Genomic DNA, 19,139 nt, shown 5'->3' on the forward strand with positions numbered 1-19,139 from the left:
GAGAGCAGATTGTGGAGGAACCATCAAACGTCACAGGCCAGACATCAGAGAGAAGAAGGAGGCTGTCACAGAGGACAATTTTCTGTCTCGCCTTTCTGACAGTTTTAGACAAGACGGGGGAAGTCACCAAACACATGCCTCATTGGCTGCTTCCCCTGGGGAAAACATTATTCCACTTCATAAAATTTTCACAAGCACCTCATCATTAACACTATTTATGATAGAGCACTTCAAAAATATTGTGCGCTGCAGACCTGAAAGCATTCAATTACATAATTCACGCTTGTTAGATTAGGTCAACACTTTTTAAGCAATATCATAGGCTACAAAATTAGCAGATCAGCTGAAGCTTGAAAATGATGAAGTTAAATAACAATAAAATATACCGGTTTACAGTGTGTGTGTGTGTTACAATGGAGGATTATTGACTTGGATGCTATAAGAAATTGGTTCCTGAACCTTGTGCTCACTTTCCTGCATCTGTCTGATACCGAGTCCCTGGGACTGGACCATTATATTACATCATAGCTATTCTCAAACCCAGCATGGTTTTATAGGGACAGTAGATGTTCTAGTTAGCAGGTAACCAACCAAAACTAATGCCGTCCGATTAAACCTTGTGTTTTGCCTTCTCCACAGAGAGTGTAAACATAATCATCACAGCTTTGATGTTATACGAGGCATATAAATATTTCATGTCTCCAGCTTGTCATGGTGAAATGGAAGAGAGATCACATCTTCTACACGTTTGTTGCTGTCTCCCGCTCTCTGGTTTTCTGCCATTTATCAATACTGTACGGAGACGTGGTGTTGTAGAGCTGTTTCACTACATGCTAAAGCTGCAGCATTTGGTGTCGTTAACATCACTCTTTTGTCTATTTCACTTAATAACTTTCAGTGTAGACCAATCAGATGTTTTGCCTCCTCTAAGACCTACTGTTAGGGCATTAATTTACCTTAACCTCAGTTTCAAGGTTTTTTTTTATTTTATTTAATTTGAGCTTTAGATAATCTTTGTTAAACCAAGATTACTTTTAAATTGTTTAAACATGGTTACATCACATGGCATTACTGATATAATTAAATTCACCTTTATTTAACAGCCCACACAGAAACTCTCTCCGATAAAATATAATGAAAAGTTAATTTTTCTCTGTTTCTATAACATGATTTTGATGACTTTTGCTCTGACGTTAAAAGCTGAAGTGGTTTGGTTTTAGCTATTTGATATTTGTTTTACATGCTGAAAGTGTAATAAAACTCAAATAATAAAACAATCATTTGTAACAGAGCCATTCAAAAAAATTGAAACGAGGTCCATAAACTAAGGCTTCTGTAAATCTCATTGAAGCCTTGACTTTTACACTGAAAACCAGAAATATGTCAACCCTGCATGTCTCTTAATCAATCAATGTAACAGCATTTGTATATTCAAGTTAATAACTACTGGTAATTCAAAATACATTTTCTTCAAGACTTTTTGTATAATACATGTAGTCAGACTTTACACCATATAGTTAAAATTCTACAATTAAGGTCAGATGATACGTTCCCCAAATATCTGCTTAGTATATCTTCATAATGTATGGAAAATATACAACATTTTAAATTATTTTTTTCTCATTTCTAATCTGGTTTCTGATTGTTTTTAAAAATTTGAAACACTAAAAATGTGATTTTGGCAAACTTAAAGTTTTTTCCTAGAGGATTATATAAGAAATGTAATCCTCTGGTATCTTGCACAAATGCCTGGTAAGATACCTCGAATTTTTGTGAGTAAACATGTTAAAGTAGTTATTCTTCAATGACAAAATCTTGGAAAAATGTATATATTATTGAGGAACGTAGATGAGATATAATATACTGGTATTGAAGCAAAAAATGGGCAGGGTTACAGCTTTAGTCATTTTGGTATGTTTCAAATTACTTCCCACTCTTCCCTGGTCAGTTTCAGACACTGCAGCACTGGCTTGAGCTTATTTAACTCATGATTCACTGACCAGTCACTGAGCATCAGGCCTAACACATTGTACCTATACTCCTAATTACTCCTGTCATCTACATTAATCAGAATCCCCCCTCTGTAAATTTACCAGGTCCCTCATTAAGAACAGGGAGGGAGAGCTTAATTGATCTCCCTCGCCCTGATGGGGCAGTGATAGATGTCCTTATGCCTCCATGATCTATCAGAAGTTACACTATGTAATTACAACCAACTCCAAAAAAAATCTATACACACTTATAGATTTGTGCAGTTGCAGATCTCGGACCTTATCAGAAGACACCCAAACAAAAATAATTGTGGCTCATTTTCTATTGGAATAGCAAAAAAAGACTTTCAGTGGAAGAATTGAAACAAGTGATACATGTTAGTATTACACGCATACATAATTCACCACTCAGAAGGAACTGTTACTAGCCTTGAAGTGATCAAGTTCTCCTTTTTACCTAGATTTTAACCTGGCTGAAATAGCACTAACATCGATCTTCTATTTGTTTCATTTTCCATAAAACCTACAATTTTCATTATACCTATTTTACTGTCATCTTTGAATCTGATTTCCCCGCAGTACATAAAATTCCTCAAACAATTTCTGGTCGCAAATCTGAACAATTCAATAACTGAGCATCATTGTTGCTATTTTCCCCTCGTAATTTATTTGCGACTTTCCCTTCTAAGCCCTGAAGGATTAATACCTGTTTTAGTTATTAGAAATCTGCTGATTTATACCCAGGTATTTTGCCTTTTGCTGTCTTCCAGATGATGTAAAAAGATAAGATATTGGTTTCTATCACCTGGGGATGCCAGGAAGCCAATACCATGATGAATCGTATAATGATTAGTCTAGAAAGATCGCTGTAAAAAATTCACTGTAGGCTATTTGTGAAATTGATAAAAGCAATATTGGCTATGTAGTTTAAGACTGACAGAATATATAGATCAGCCTTATCCCGGGCTATTCCAGTACATGTATCAATGTCAAGTTCACACACATCCTTAAAACATCCTATAATCAAGATTTATATGTCCACTTCAAGTTGTGACCAATGTGAGATGTGTTTTATCTTAAGAATAAGCATTTCCTGATTGCCAGGCAGATCTTAATCTTAAGACGCAAAAACTAAAACACAAAAACTAAAACACAAAAACTGAAGCATTAACACCTCAATGACTGGGCATCCACCAAATACAAGGGAACTACATGTATGTGGTCAATTTTATATTATCTATAAAATGGATCACGTTTGACACTTTTAATTCATCAATTAAAATCAAAAGTATGTAGAGTGCATACATGGTCAATGGATGGGTCCCTCTCCCACAAAGCTCACCTGACATTTTCATTTTTCTTACAACACTCCAACCTCTTAAATATTATTTACTAAAGAGTGTATTGAATTGATGTGATGAACTGATAAACATGGCTTATAATGCATAAAACGTGAACAAAAAAATCCTCAAAAACTCACAAGAAAAGATGAAAGAGTTTGAATCTAGATGGGTCTCCAAATTGTCTAGCTAGCTAGCTAGACTTTCTCTATCTGAAAATTTTCTTAAAGTCAGAATAACACCTTGTGCCATGAAAATCTCTAGCAACAGTCCCTAGTGTCTGTCAAAAACAATCTTCAAGTTTGATGTGTAATTTATGACTAAATATACATTAACACCCTTGTAAGTGTTTTTCTTCTATAATATAACATTTATTTGGTATAAAGTTTCACATACAAATAAACTTGAGTGGTTTCAACAGCTGCAAGAATTCAAAGAAAGCCAAATTGGAGGCATTTCCTTTTACAGTGTGTGAAACCTTCTATGTCAGAACCCAGGCCATGAATTAGTTCTTTGAACACCCAGAGGCTAAAATGTTAATATCTCTACAAAGCATTAGTTCAGACATTAACACACACAAAAAGAAGGGAAATGACATTTAGGGAAACTGATTAGTCCTGGTGATTTGGTGAGTAGCATTCACAGATACCAAAGTGCACCTGCTGAGTCATAATGTGTCGACAGGTTATTCTGACCAAAAGGCAGGGACAGGGAAAACAATATTACTATACTCAAATGGTACTCACAAAATCTTCACATAGTGGATAGCTAGACTCAACTGATACTCACAAAAACTTCACACAGTAAACAGCTGCATCGACTCAACTGACAAATACTTATACTTTATCACTTGATCACATTGATCCTTGTCAAAAACATTTTTTTGAAAAATGTATCCTGCAGAACTGAGCAACTTTTAATTACTACCCTAATTACTATTAAAAATGACAAACACCTTGGTTCTCAAATTCTAGTCTTCTGAAGAATGAACCAGACAATGCAATAAAAGGACCTGGTGCCATTTATACCGAAAGAAGCCTCAGTCATTTAGAGAGCAATGATCACACTTGTTAGTGCTGCTCTCAACACAGTCCTTCCTGATTCAGGGGGTGCAGATTTTATGATGAAGTCATTCCTTTGAGAGCTAAACATTAGACACTCCATCATCTTGGAGACAAGCATTAACAGTTCGTACAGAGCTCACATGAATTATGCATCAGACTAAGAAGAGAAATCAGAGTTTAACTCAACTTGAGGGAATTTCTAATTGATTTTGTTCACAGAATACCCATCTAGATGTTTAGTGATCACTTCTTAAAATGGCCGAATACTTGAGATATTTCCATAATTACATCTTGGGCAGTAGGAATTGACAGTCCTTGATCAAGTCTATCTTTGTAACCATACATGGGTTGTCAAAAGGAAAGATGGGGCTGTCAATGAGCAACAGAATTATGGTCAACTGTAGGGAAAACCGTGGATGCAGAGTTAAGATATCAAAGAGAATCATACTTAGATAATATTTGAATACTTACTTACTTACTGGTATTCGAATACAGGTAATATAGAACAATTACAGAACAAAACCCCAGCCCTCGTAAAGAAGAAGGAAGATACAGAACAGGTGGGCAGCCATCAGAGAAAATTACTGGGACTAATGCTTTATCAGCAGATGTAAAGTTAAAGGCCAGTGAGTGGGCTGGAGACTGTGTCAGGGCTATATGGCCATTAACTTAATCAAGAATAATTTCACATCTTGATACACAAAACATTTATATATCTTATTCATTAAGCAAAAGGTCATAGCTCAGAAATTAGAGAGTATTATACACCAGCTAATTGGTATGGATGTTTTTTTGCGACAAAGTTTACCACTTTACTTCAAATTCCAAAACTTGTTGGAGGAATAAAAGTATCACAGTGGTCACTCAACAGACAAGAGAGAGTTTCTATCAGACAACTGTCAAGTATCCGAATGTGATATTTACAGCCACAGACTATTGGAAAAAATATAAAACCGAGAGCAGTTCCCGCCATTACAATCAGCATTACATCCTCAGACCTGAGAACAAATGCTCGATTAGAAATGACGCAGAAAATGTGTTCTTTGTGATGTCCAGCTTTTGATGCTAGGAATTTTCTCTTCAGACAAAACCATCTCCGAAGAAAACAACACAATAAATGTAGGGGCAGGAACCTGGGTTCCGCAAAATACCATGCAAACTGCACATTAGTGTGCATATATACACAGCTCAAAGTAAATGAAAAGTGCATTGTAACTCATTAAAAGTTATTTTTAAAGTTTTAATATTAATGGACCTAAGTGCTGCATGTGCCCCCTTAGAAATATTCCAAGTTTATCATTCTCACATTAATGCTCTCTGTCTGGCTACGGTCCACTGATAAATGTGGACAGGTGGCCAGAAAATCGAGGGAGGGCGGTCAAAAACGTCCAGATAAAAACACAAATGGACATTTATAAATGAGGACTTCTAGATTACAATCACAGAGTGGGAAAAAAGCGCCCAGCTGCCTGATCTGAGACCCTTATGATTACAGGGTAATACTAGCCCCTCACTATACCCTATCATAGAAAAAATACAGAGAAACCATAAGCATATGCATATTGCAGAAATCTGGGATCAATTTTAACAAGGGCAAAGGTTCTTCTGATACCAGCCATTGAAAAATTTCCTCCCATTCACATGGCAATTCTTGATTATATTTTTATCAGAATTAAAATCAATATCCCTCAATATGAGACAGGAAACTTTTTCTATTTGTATCATAAAGAAAGTATTGATGTAGACTTTTAGATTAGTATCAGATCGTACATATGCTCCCCATGTGCACACACAGGTGTTCTGATCTGAAACGCACCATATAGCCTGGAATAAAGGTGTGGAATACTGAGGTTATGGCAAATTGGAAATGAAAATAAAACCATCTGCTGACAAAATCCCACTTTTATCATTAATGCACATCCTGGCTTATTGCTCACTTTGGTACGCTTTAATCATGACAAAAATTCTGCTACACTGACACCAGACAAGTAGTGGCTTGTACATCATCTAGAAGTACATTAATTAATTATTTTTCAGTGAATTTAATGTAGAAGAATTATGTGGTATGTAAAGTGTAACAATTACCATCACGCTATTCTCAGGAAGATTGTTACAGCATGTTTTTCTCTGCTTCTACAATGGTTAATATGACTTGATGCTTCATTACAAAGTGCTTCGTGCCACAATAAAGATTGGGAATCAATAAAATATAAATTAGACCCGTTAAAATCCATGAAAAATAATGATTCATGTTCCCACAAAGTCTTAAAATAATAACTCCGATGGCAGTTCCGACGCAGGAATGTATTGCGATTCGGGGAAAATGTTTTTCCTTGGCTTAGTCTGAGTGAATAGAAAGTGTCAATAGCTATCAGAACTCATCATAAATATGGAAACACATCAAGAGAAAGCGTAATCACCAACTCAATTGTTTATCATTCACAAAGTGATGCATATAAGCTCCATTTAAGATCTATAAGATAATCATCATACAATCAGTTATATTTCTGTACAATTCAATTTAGTCTAGATGTCCTTTTACTTGTATGAAAATAATCTGGAAATCAATAACATTTATTGTCAATAAAACCCAGCAGTGTAGGTGAATTATCTTAATCATGCTTTCTTTTTGGTATTTTCAGTGAAATTTGGAACACATAAACCATTACCAAGACGTAGAGAGGAGGCAGAGAGAGAAAACTATAAAAGGCAAAACGATATATGTAAAAGTAAGTATGAAAGAGGTCTAGCAAACTTAATACATAAAAGTAAGAAGGAAAAGATACACCAATTCCTGTAAAGTGTCAGCATCAGCTGTGACAATTTAATAAATAGAAATGTATTGAAAACCAATCTAAATCTATCATCTCCTTTACCCACAACTAAAACAACTGGCACTTTAAGGGTGTGTTGTGTTTTGTTTGTCTGTCTGTCTGAGAGGACAAAGTTTGTAATGTCTATCTTGTGTATGACAAAACAAATTCTTAACTAGAATAAATGAACACTGACGATGTGATTTAATTTACTAGCTGGTTCTCTATGCAGTTCTGCCAGGCCACCAGTCTACAATACCAGTTTTTTACAATCCTCATCTAATTTCCTATTTAAACCATCCCATAATTCTAGTACGTAGTTCACCACTTTCTTCATTACATTTAACCAGTATTAAATGAGTAAGATTTCCTTCTTCTATGAATATTTCATCCATTTTACATTGATCAGACACAGAGAAACCTAGCTACATGTAAAGTTTTTTATCTTTCTTCTTTGTCCACATCTATTCTGAGGTGTCTTTTTTATGTGCCAGTTTTACCAGTAAACACATAAAATCAATCTTCTCACAGCCCTGAAGCCAAAAAGAGAATTGTATTGTCAAAGGGATTCAGACTGTGTCTAGCATTTGAGCAAGGATTTGTTGTGCTGGCCAATCTTTTTCAAAAAAAATAATTTTAAGAAACAATGGAAACTTCTCTTTGTTGTTGTTCTTGTTTGTAAAAAATAAGGCAAAAATTCCTTCTCCTTGAAGAAAAAAAAAATTTTTTAATGATATTTTCAAACTATGGACTCCTCGTAAGAATTGGCTAAAATTTCAGAGATCAAATGTAGTATGTACAAATTTACATGATGAAGGAAAATACTTTTCTTCTGCTTAGCAATCTACATGCATGTTACATGTAGTAATACTGGTATTGAAGTAATTCCATTTTTGTGAAAATTCATAAACCCTTTAGAGTGCATGGGACCAATATAATGTAGGCCGGGTTTTTTTGCAGGAATATAATTTTTTTTTCAAAATCTAAAGAACTGCTCATAAAAAGTAACTCAGGTGGGCATTGTGGCCCATGGGTCTCTTGTATTTTTAATTTCCATTGATAATTATTAAGTGTCTCATTATTAACTAAGCTTAAATATAATTTATGTACATGACTCATTATCTGCACAGTCCATTTTTTTAATTTTTCACTGTGGATTAATCTATCATTGACAAGCAAAAGATTTTAGATATAAAAACTGAGAAATCTTGATGAAGCAGAACAACAAAACATGGAGGGGTTTCACAAAAATTAAAACTACGATAAAAGATCACAAATACAAGGACTGGGGTGGAATTGTCCCCCGACATTTTGGGTCCACGTGTCAGGTCAATAAAATAATAATCCCCAGCATCTGTGACTTCAATCCAAATCCTCAAATCCCATAATGCATCACAGGCTTTTTATCTGTGAGGGAAAAAATCATGTCATCTACCAAAATCTCATTTTTCACGGATGTATTTGTAAATATTCAGGGGACTCGTAAAGATGCCATCATAAGCAAGTTCTGAGGAAAAAATCCTTTGTCTGGGACAGCTGATGGGATCATAAAACAGTTGTAAGACTGAATCTCTAGCTGTCAGGATTGTTAGAATACTAATACCTGATTATGTAAATAAGGCTTCCTGACCAAATGAAGCTTTTAGGATAGTCAAAACCATTTTAATGACATCAACACTGATATAATGACCTTTCTTAAAAGATTCTCAAAAACTTCAAACCATGAACCAAGCTGATGGATTCCCAGGAAAAGAATCTTTCAATGGCAGTTAATTTTATTTTAATTAGTGAATTACATTTTGGGAAAAAAATTAAAAGCTATATTTTCTACTGCACACAAAATTCTTGCAAACTATGACAACTACTTTTTTATATATAAATAATGCACATCTGAAAGATCCCTGGGATGTGGAAAATTTGTTTTTACTTCTCCATCTTTTTGAAAGTTTTAGCAAGTATTAAAAATGACAGTTTTGAATTGTGAAAATTGTTCTTTGTTTAATTAAAATATTCCTTCAGCAGAATTGAACCAATGTGTGATAATCAGAGTTCTCCATCATCTTTATTGACTGGATAATCATTTATTTTTCATGACTTTTTTCCCCCAGATATTCTTTGAAATAAGAAACCCCTGTCACATTTAAATGTTTATTTGTAATTTGTCATCGAAACTCATTTGAACCTTATAAATTATACACACAAACTATGTATTTCTATCTAATTTGTTCCTTAGTTTTTCCTTCCAACCAAAGGAAAATGAGATGATTATCTGGATTTCTTATGCATCTTTGATATTCTCTGATAATGTATCAAAATTCTTATCTAAGATCTGAGATCTGAGATGCTGGAACAAAATACCCTGGAAACAATAGCTCCTGGAAATATTTAATGGAAAACAGAAAATTGTTGATGGTAAAAACTTGTTTGTTTGATCTGTAAATGTGAATTAGCAGCTCAGAAATGAAATGAATGCTTTGGAAACTTAAAAGAGGTCATTATGCCTATAGCTCTGGGCATATTTTGTCCATTTTCTTATGGATGGTGTTTCATCCATTAATTCACATTGAGTAAATTCACCTCCATATCTGAAGAGCTATAGATACAGCTTGACTGGGATATGAGACAGTCTGATGTTTCTTTGTCACGTTAGGATGTCACAGGAAAAAGAAAGAGTTATTAGTAAAATACAGGGCAATGTGATATATACAAGCCTATATCAATGTCTGCTCTACTGGAATAATACGCCATATTCCAAATGATTTCCTGTCCAAGCCACCATATCTCTCTAAACTTCACTTCATCTGCAGCAATCAGGTCTGCCTTATTGATGGACTTTATCTTGTAAACTATCTGATCTGAGATAGCATTAGATAAATGGAATATATACTTTTCATTCATCCAAGATCTTTCTCCAATTTTCTGCTTGAAAAATTTTTTGCGATCAAGTGAAATCATGGCAGCACCAATTAACCTTTATAGAGGAGAATCTGTTTTTATGCATATATGTACCATCCAGAAAATATTGGATCAATAGTTCTCCGGGGAAAAATATATCTAATTCTTTTGATCAAGAGAATTAATTATCTGAATTTCCTAATGACATGCTACACTGTATAGCTTTTCCAAAGGATTTGAAGTTTTTCATGTATTTTTTTTTCTCTGGAGGTGGTGATTACAGTTATATAAACTCCCAGTTGCTTGATCATAAAATATCAAATTATCTTTTACCATGTATCCCCATTACACAATCTACCCTCTGACAGTGCCTTTCAGTTAGTGGTAATTCAATCAGCATTATATCATTGGCAGATTAAAGTATCGCATTAATAAAAGTCTACTGTCTGAGAACAAGGAATTATAGGTATAAATAGAACTTCCTCGTAGTGTTAATGAGAAAAAAAAAATCGTAAATGGTGAATTTTTATAGAAACTGCTTTTTAAAAAAAAATTCTTGTTGTCTCTTAACAGCTTGAAATATCTATGACATTTTCAATTTAATTAAATATTTTACTGATTCTAAAGCTTATTTAACTAGTACATGTATTCCATAAGACTCCAGTCATAAGATAAATTACCCTAAATATCAACTTTCCAGCTGGAATGTCCTGACCCCTGGTGACCTGTGACCCCTACACAACCCCTGGCATTTGCCTCCAGCATCTTTATCATTTTTATCAGTTGCTATTTCTAAAAAATTAAGAGACCGTCCTTTGTGAACTATCTGTACTTAGGATCTTAATAGAGTGATGGAATGTCTGAACACAGGCTGATATATACATCTCCAGCTGAGGAGAGAAACAGCTGATACCGATTCTTCAGGTCACTTGTAGTAATACTACGGCTATGGATTCCCTGTTATTGTTTCTGTATTGTGTCAGCCTGATTTTGTTATGCCCCCTTTCTTCTGTCATCGTCCTTTCTGATCTTCAGATCTCTCCCTCATTAACCCCCCATACTGTTATGTACACAATGATAATGGCCCCCCACACCAGTCAGGCTATAGATACATCACCGTTCCCATACAGCATCTACAAAGTATGCTACTGACCATCAATAACCCATCCATCATTTCATATTTCTGGCACTAGCACACACAAGCAGCATTATCAAATAAGTATCATGGCAGCTTAATTTGCTCATTAAGTCTCTCCAACCCAAGCTACCACTTTATTTCGATGACCAACAGTTCATAAACTCTGTGTAGCATGTTGCTCAATTCTCTATGAAGTTAGCAGTCATAGCCATAAAACTTGTAGTAGGAGAACCTGTTTCAAGTTAAACAGAAGTAAAATCTGATAAGAAAATCCCTGGTCATTTGAAACAGCAAATGGGAGATAATTCATCACAAGTCACTTTTGCTCTAGCAATGGGAGGTAATCCATCATTGGAGGTGGTAGCTGATATTTAGCAGACCGATCTGTTCTGAACCTGCTTTTAGATAAAGAGTGTAATCTACTGATCTGCTTAGAATTAATCACTTTAATGTGAAATGTTTATGAAGAATGTAGAAATGATAAGAAATTATATTGACCTATAATTTGTTTCTAGTCTCAGTGGGGTTGTTAGGGTGTTTAGCTGCATCTGTCAGAAGCATTAAATGGTGCAGTGGTGCTGCAGGGGTTTGTTCACAATCATTTCACTCAAGGAGGATAAATCAATACCCCTGGATGCTTCTTCTTCCACTTGTCTTAACAAGTCATTTATATTCTCATTTTGAAAAATAACTTGAAAGCAAAGTGTCAGAATATGAATTAGAAATTACACTTTGAGACGTGATCCTGCTAGGCAACCAATCACAAAAAATCCGCTAATTTTAGTTTTCTCTAACGTATTTAATGAACAATGTCAGTCACTGTAGTGCATATGTTCCAGGATGCCATTTTAATTTCAATATGATGCATAAAAATAAATAAAAAATTATGTAATCTATTTCACTGAAAACTATTTGAACTTGTTACAGTTTTTTTTTTCTACAGACAGATATTTTTCCAAGTTTCTGACATTTCATATCCTTACAATTCCTGTTGATGACATTTATTCCAAGAGATTCAACTAATCTTTGCCTCCAGACACAAGACACAATAGAAACCTCAAAAATTATCTCAGCTCTTCAATCTGACAACAACCCCTCCCTCCTTCCAGAATTTTTTTAGCTTGACCTTTCTCCAGATGACAAAGTTCACTGAGGTCAATCTCTCTTTGTAGCCATCACTGGTGTTGGTCTGAGATGCTGGGGACATAATTTATCAATTACTAATCTTCAGCAGGCAACATCTTTTGTTCTTTCACTCTCCATCAAACCCGATCATGTTTTTAATTGATGGTGCTTCACGCACTCAGGACAAGTGATCACCTCTAATTGAATTGCTGTCTCCTAATGACAAAGGATTCATCTCAGATTGGAATGTTACACATTATCTGCCATATCCTGATTGCTTAATTCCCTTTTTCTGATTTTTCTACTTTTGTCTTGAACTAATTTCTTTATTCCTTTTTTCAGTCTAGTTCATTTACCAAGTACCATGTACTATTGGATTCATTAATTTGATGCTCATGCAATCTATTTGCTCTTTTATCTTCAAAGTCAATACTTTGAATGAGAATTTGATTTAACAAAAATAGTGAATGTGTTACTTCCCATCAATTAAAACTTTGCTAATTAGAAACAGTAGAAAGCCTACTCAATCTTGGATTTAAAACTCTCAGTTAGTTTATCTAAATAAGAATCTCATCAAAAAACTCAATTTTCATTTCAAAAGACAAACAAAATTCAAGTTAAAATCACATTTCATCCCAGTACTATTGACCAAGGTCTCTCTCCTACTCCTCATGAGAAAGAGTTCCACTAATTGTTGTTTTGTTGACATTTTCTCAATATGTAATTTATTGGTTGCCATTTGTTATGGTTACAGAATAATGATGACACTGCTTACAAGAAAATCTCCTTCCCTCTTCCATAGCGGTGACAATTATCACAATGACTGATGATGTTCCGTCTGTCTATTAGTCCACATCAAGGGGATAACTTAGATCAGAATAGGACAACTGAAGGGGTTAACATTGTGTTAATTAGCCAATCTATATACATCTTTTTGTGTGAAATAAAATAGAAAACCGTTCTTCAATTGAAGCCTATGATCACCAAAAGAATTCTTTTTTTCCCCCGATTCCCATTTATCCATCATGAAATTGTTTGACATAATTACGGTATACAGATATAGCAAACAATCTGATCTTAGGCCTCGGACAAAGACCATAAGCATTAGAATTTCTTTGATCATATTTTTCCATATCAATTTTATCGGAGCACTTCATATCATAAGATATATGGAATCAGTCTGAGAGTCCGGATTTGCCTGGGATGAACGCGGAGGACTTATTGATGTCGAAGCTCCAGAAGACGTCTGAAGGAGGCATTGGAATAAGAGACGTTGTCGTTATTGTGTTTGTAGATGATGGATTGAAGAACCAATCCAGCCTCACAGTAATAGATTCCAGCCAATCAAATTTAGATCAGATGACCCTATATGTTACCAATGACAACTGTCTGTCTGTTCATCTGTACATGTTTTTTCATGGTCATTTTACAGACAGCTGGGAAATAAATTGCTTAATTGAAAACCAATGCATAGAAAATTAATATCAAACTTTTACAAAACTCAATATGCAGTATTCCATGCTTAATTATAATCTTCTATCATTTCATTAGAAACTGTCTAAAAGCTGCAGATGCAAACATAATGTATAAAAGAGTGTGTTTGAAAAAAGATATCTTTTTTAAAGAAATGACATATTATCTGGAACTGCTACTGCAATATCTGGAAAAAGGGTTCTTCAAAGCAGAAATTTCCATAGAACTTTTATTTTTTGTCAGAGTTTTCATCCATTTTATTCAAATTTTCCACAACTAACTGTTGTTTATGGAAGGAAACAAATCTCTTTACTATTCATATGCTGCAGTTTTTCATAATTAAAGAATCATCTTTCAAAGTGAACCTTCCAAGTTATATATCATATAGCAAACTTAATGAGTAAAAGCAGGAATGTGTATTCCATTTGTGAGGTTTGCACAACAAATATTAGCATTCATCCAGACAAATTCTGCATCAAATACTGACAAGTAACAAAAACTCTAATTTCCTCCGAGATCAATTTGTCTATATATATCAGAGCTGAAGCTCGAAGAGAAGTCACAATTCATTGTTTGATGTATGAATATATCTACATCCCCAATATGTCCAAAAATGGAAATATGACCAAAGTCATCATCTTATCTTCCTAATATGTACATCTCTCTATACACTGTGGTGGACAAACTAATCCTAATTAATCAATATCCCTATAACCCTATCTCCTCCAGTTCTGTAAACTAACTAAATGAATTGGAAGCTAAGATTATATGTAAGTGTTCACATGAATAACAGAAAATGTTCCCACTTGAATTAAGCCAATTGATATTTACATATCATATGCATTCATATTCAGATTTAAGTTTGTGAAGCACCATTTCTCCGAGTTAAAACTCTTGAAGACCAAATTGTTCCCATTATTGATATTTTTCCTCTGAATTTCCTGTTAATCAGATTGTACATGGTGTCTTCAATTCACTGTTTCACAGCTCAGTTGAACCTAAACAACTAATCATAGGGCAACACTGTTACAACTTCTCTCAGTTTAATCTATCATTTCACCTCAAGCTTTACAATATTACCAAAAAATTATATACAATATAACAAATTTTATTCAATCAAATCATAAAAGGTTAAGGAAGAGAGAGAGAGCATACAAATTATAGGATTTATCGAGGAGCAAAATGTCTTAGAACACAATAACTATTATATTCCTCAGTTTATTTTTTTTTTATCAAACACATTCAAAACAATAAATCTGACACATACTTAATGTTTGAAAACCTGTCAAGGTTTTAAAATCTGCAAACGATAGAAAATAGGCCAAATATTGGTGAATATATTGAAAAAATGTCTTTAAAAAATTATTACAGTTTGTTTTTTCTCAAACACAAAAGAATAAAGCTTTCCTAATCATTTCAAATGTTTGAAAACTAGTCCAGGTTCCAAAATCACCAAATGATAGTAAAGAGGCTAAGGCAAAAAATTGTAGAAAATGGCCACTTTGATAACTTGAATTGAAATACTTGTCAGTATTATGCAATGCTAGATGATGTTAATGCTTATTGATAAAGAAGACATGTATCCCATCATGCCTTACTCAGAAGGATAATGCAGTGAGTGGTTGGGACGGTAATATTATAGTCGTGACATTATATTGTAGGTTTTAATGCTGATTATTTTTCTCCTTTTCAGCTGATAATTATCACGGCTTTCTGTACAGACTAGAAGACGACTCCAAGTTGTTACCTATTTACGATTTAAACGGCTATCTGGCAGGAATACAAGCCATCGTAAGTGTTCACACCTTTCCCTTTTAGAAGACATAATTATCACAAAGAAATATTGCACATTTATTCTTCCAAGAGATTTCAAATACATGTATAAAACAATATAACTCAGAATCACACCAAAAAGCTTAAGATAATTTTTTTTTGGCTCCTCATTTGACAATGGCTGCATGGTCGATTAGATTTCCATTGATCGTGTCTTAATGATACATCAATGGTAAGGAATAGTCAGCTAATGGATGAGGGAAAAAAATCAGGGACGCAAAGCAAACATGCAATGGCAATGATGTCACATCCGAGCTTAGCAATTTCTGATGAAGCTTTATGTAACACTGGTCATAATTTAATTATATTAACAGATATTTCTAATATGACCCTTAAATGAGCATCAGACATGCAATCCATAATTAACCAGAACTAAGCCGGCACAGCATATCATTAGAGGACTAGTTTAGCCTGATTTACGAAGAAGTTTCGTAGACAGTGATGATTATTTATGAAGTAAAGGAAATGAGCTGAGGAGACAAATATTTTGGGGTTCAGGGCTAGCTGTTTCCACTGACCCTTAGAGAAGAAAAGTGATACACAGATGGATATTGCTAAATTAATTGTTGTTAACAATCTCTTTGAGTGTATTGAGGTAAACAATTATGAATTTACAAAGCCAGGTCAGATTCAAAGAAGTTTAATTATAACATGTAAACTTGTGTTATCAAAATTTTGATGCCCAATCATCTTTGGCTCAAAAATCATCATTTTCTTTGAGTTCACATTTAAAGAAAGACTTCCTCCACTTTACCATGTCTATAAAGTAAGGTCACTTATAAAAGTAGTGGTTTCTGAATATACCTTGAAAATGAACAAACTAGTAATTTAGCAGAAAGAGATAAAATTGGGCCTTTGAGTAATGACTTCTCTACAGCTCTGGGTTTACAGTGTACTTCCTGTGCCCAATTCCAAAAATAAAACTACCAAATATAATAGCAAACTCTTTTACAAAACTCAATACAATGTACAATTCTGTCTACAGACCAATCATGACCCTGCACCATCACTGTGCAATCAGACAATAGAAATACATGGAGCAGGACTTCTAATCGTCTCAATGATTACCAAATCCATTACAGTAATTAGAAAGATGACATTCCCAGAATGGTCTGATATTATACAGCTCCTGGGCACTTTTTATTGGAGCCTAGTGAGAAGGTCTCCATTACAATATACCATTAGCCATTTGTCGAGTTGGTGTTTCTTCCCATGGCCGCTTTTCTCTCATACCCTGAGCCAACGTCTTACTCTTTAAGACGCTGACACTGGGGTAAAATTAACACTTCTAAATGGCAAATTAACACTTCTTAAAATGGATCAGTTCTGTGGATGCCTCATTAAAGCTGTGGATATGCACCAAATTTGGCAATTCTCAATGTTAGGTTAATGCTACTAATGGACATATGGGGCCAAAAAGCTCATAAATGACCCATTATCACATCATAATTATCTCCCTTTACTCGGTCCATTTCAAAGTTCATCCATCAGGTTTTTTTTAATCTCCAACAATTATTCCCTCAAACCATTGATACCAGAAGGGGAAAAAACAAAGAAAATTAATCTTCCTTTCTGTTGCTGGAATTCGACAGATTTTTACTGGTAAATTTGATATGGAGAACACTTGTGATAAAGCCATTATAACTGTATCAGTTTTACCCAGCTGCATACAGCGCACTTGACCATCTCTTGACACTGAAGGCCTATTTAGTAACAAAAAGTTCAGATTTCTGGTGCTTATGCACTGAGATAGCAGGTGCTTGGAATCTCTCTCCCCTACATGTATATTGATATGATCATTTATCTTCCCTGCCACCCAAGGCCTGGTAAGTAATGAGGAGTCCCAGGGACAAGATTTACTCCATACATCACCAACCAGCTACCAATCAGGGACTAGGAAGCAGCCATCAGTAATGGTCTCTGTCATCCAAGATCTTACTGGTATCCTCAGAGAAACCTAGGTTTTTTTTCTCATTTTCAGAAAAATATTTGTACAACTCTTTCTCCTGAGTAGCAGCTTTATGTTCTAATTAACCTAGAAACCACTTACAATGATTGGCAAAAAATCTCAGTAAAAGGACACTTCATCTATTTTTCATTCCTCTATATTCTGAAGTGATAATGAAACACCTCTTCTGTTGTGAAGTTTTGTCCTCTGTCTTATCCTGAGATTCGGCCCCGCTGTGTTTTGTCATCACTTCTTCACACAGTGTATTCCCACAGAATGATAGAAATAAGTTAATCTCAACATCTACCTCAAGCAGAAACAAATAAATGTGTTGACATCTCTACAGGATGACAGAGAAATCTCCTGAGAAAAAAAATTGTCATCTTCTTTTATAGACAAGAGGTACTCTTCCTTCTGGACTTAACTTTAAACAGGATTTTTTTTTAGGTGGTCAAATTAATTAGTGGTGTCCAATAAAAAGGACTGGATCTAAGTTGCTAAATTAAATAAATTTCTTTTAATCATTTTTATTTTACAACATGAATTCATATTTTTGAATCCTGTCCCAAAATTTGATGGATATTTTAAAGGGAAATTATTGCATATTAACATATGTTAGAATGCAAGAAGTGTTTTCTTGAAACAGAACTTTTTTCTAATCGAAAAAAGAATCTTTTCAAGTTAAAAAAAAATTGTAGTGCTTATCAGAATTTTATGATAACTTCATTTCTTTTTACTGCTCTCATAAAAATGCTGTAATAACATTTTATTCATTCAGCAGAAAATAACGAAGCTAATTTTCAGTTTACGTCAAATCAAATTGCACTAAAAAAACATTTATCTATCCCAATAATGATTTCAAGAAATAATTTGAAAATGCCACAGCCTTAGCAGCATGCAGTGTAATTTGATGACTGACATAAAATATTTGATTTCTCCTTGGTAAATCTGACAATAATGTGATAGAATTTGTTCCAGATCCAGTCAGACATGAAAGGCTACAACTCCCTGAATGAAACCATAATGTTACCACCTCATGAAATCATGCCTCCGGTTTTAATAGGAAAATCCGACATCCAAACATATACTATCACAGGTAAGCAAACCAACATCCAGAATCACACAATCAAATTTCCATAATCCAATATCCAACATCATACTATCAAAATGCATAATTCAACATCCAAAATCATACCATCAAAGGTGCATAATTCAACATACATAATCATACAATAAAAGGTGCGCAATCCAACATCCAAAATCCCACCATCAAAGGTGCACAATCCAAAATCATAGGTGCATAATCCAACATCTTATCAAAGATGCATAATCCTATATCCAAAATTAAAAGGTTTAATTAAAACACACCATCAAACTTGCACAATCCAATATCCAAACCTACTTTTGGATATTTATATAAACCTAAAGTTCACTGGTAAACAATACCCCACCAAAGGCACAAAATCTGACGTCCAAACTAACGTAATCACAGTTGACACAAGTATACAACCTATGAGCC

At 34.3% G+C, this 19,139-nt stretch overlaps 2 protein-coding genes and 1 long non-coding RNA gene across 4 annotated transcripts in view; 1 reads left to right on the forward strand and 2 right to left on the reverse strand.

Annotated features, from left to right (window-relative positions):
* Positions 1-19,139, reverse strand: part of LOC134231148 (cysteine--tRNA ligase, cytoplasmic-like) — a 62,878-nt gene that overhangs the window by 33,502 nt on the left and 10,237 nt on the right. The gene's annotated exons all lie outside the window — the stretch shown is intronic.
* LOC134231151 (uncharacterized) overlaps positions 1-19,139 on the reverse strand; it is a 44,844-nt gene that overhangs the window by 24,407 nt on the left and 1,298 nt on the right. The window lies entirely within an intron of this gene.
* LOC134231150 (uncharacterized) overlaps positions 1-19,139 on the forward strand; it is a 44,032-nt gene that overhangs the window by 19,745 nt on the left and 5,148 nt on the right. Inside the window, exons 2-4 of the mRNA XM_062713068.1 lie at positions 7,038-7,124; positions 15,533-15,630; positions 18,599-18,716. Of these exons, the coding sequence (XP_062569052.1) occupies positions 7,038-7,124; positions 15,533-15,630; positions 18,599-18,716 (303 nt within the window). The remainder of the gene's footprint in view (positions 1-7,037; positions 7,125-15,532; positions 15,631-18,598; positions 18,717-19,139) is intronic.

Source organism: Saccostrea cucullata, unplaced genomic scaffold (assembly GCF_032062105.1).
Source record: "Saccostrea cucullata isolate Sc308-1 unplaced genomic scaffold, CSIRO_AGI_Scuc_v1 ctg645, whole genome shotgun sequence".
Lineage (NCBI taxonomy): Eukaryota > Metazoa > Mollusca > Bivalvia > Ostreida > Ostreidae > Saccostrea > Saccostrea cuccullata.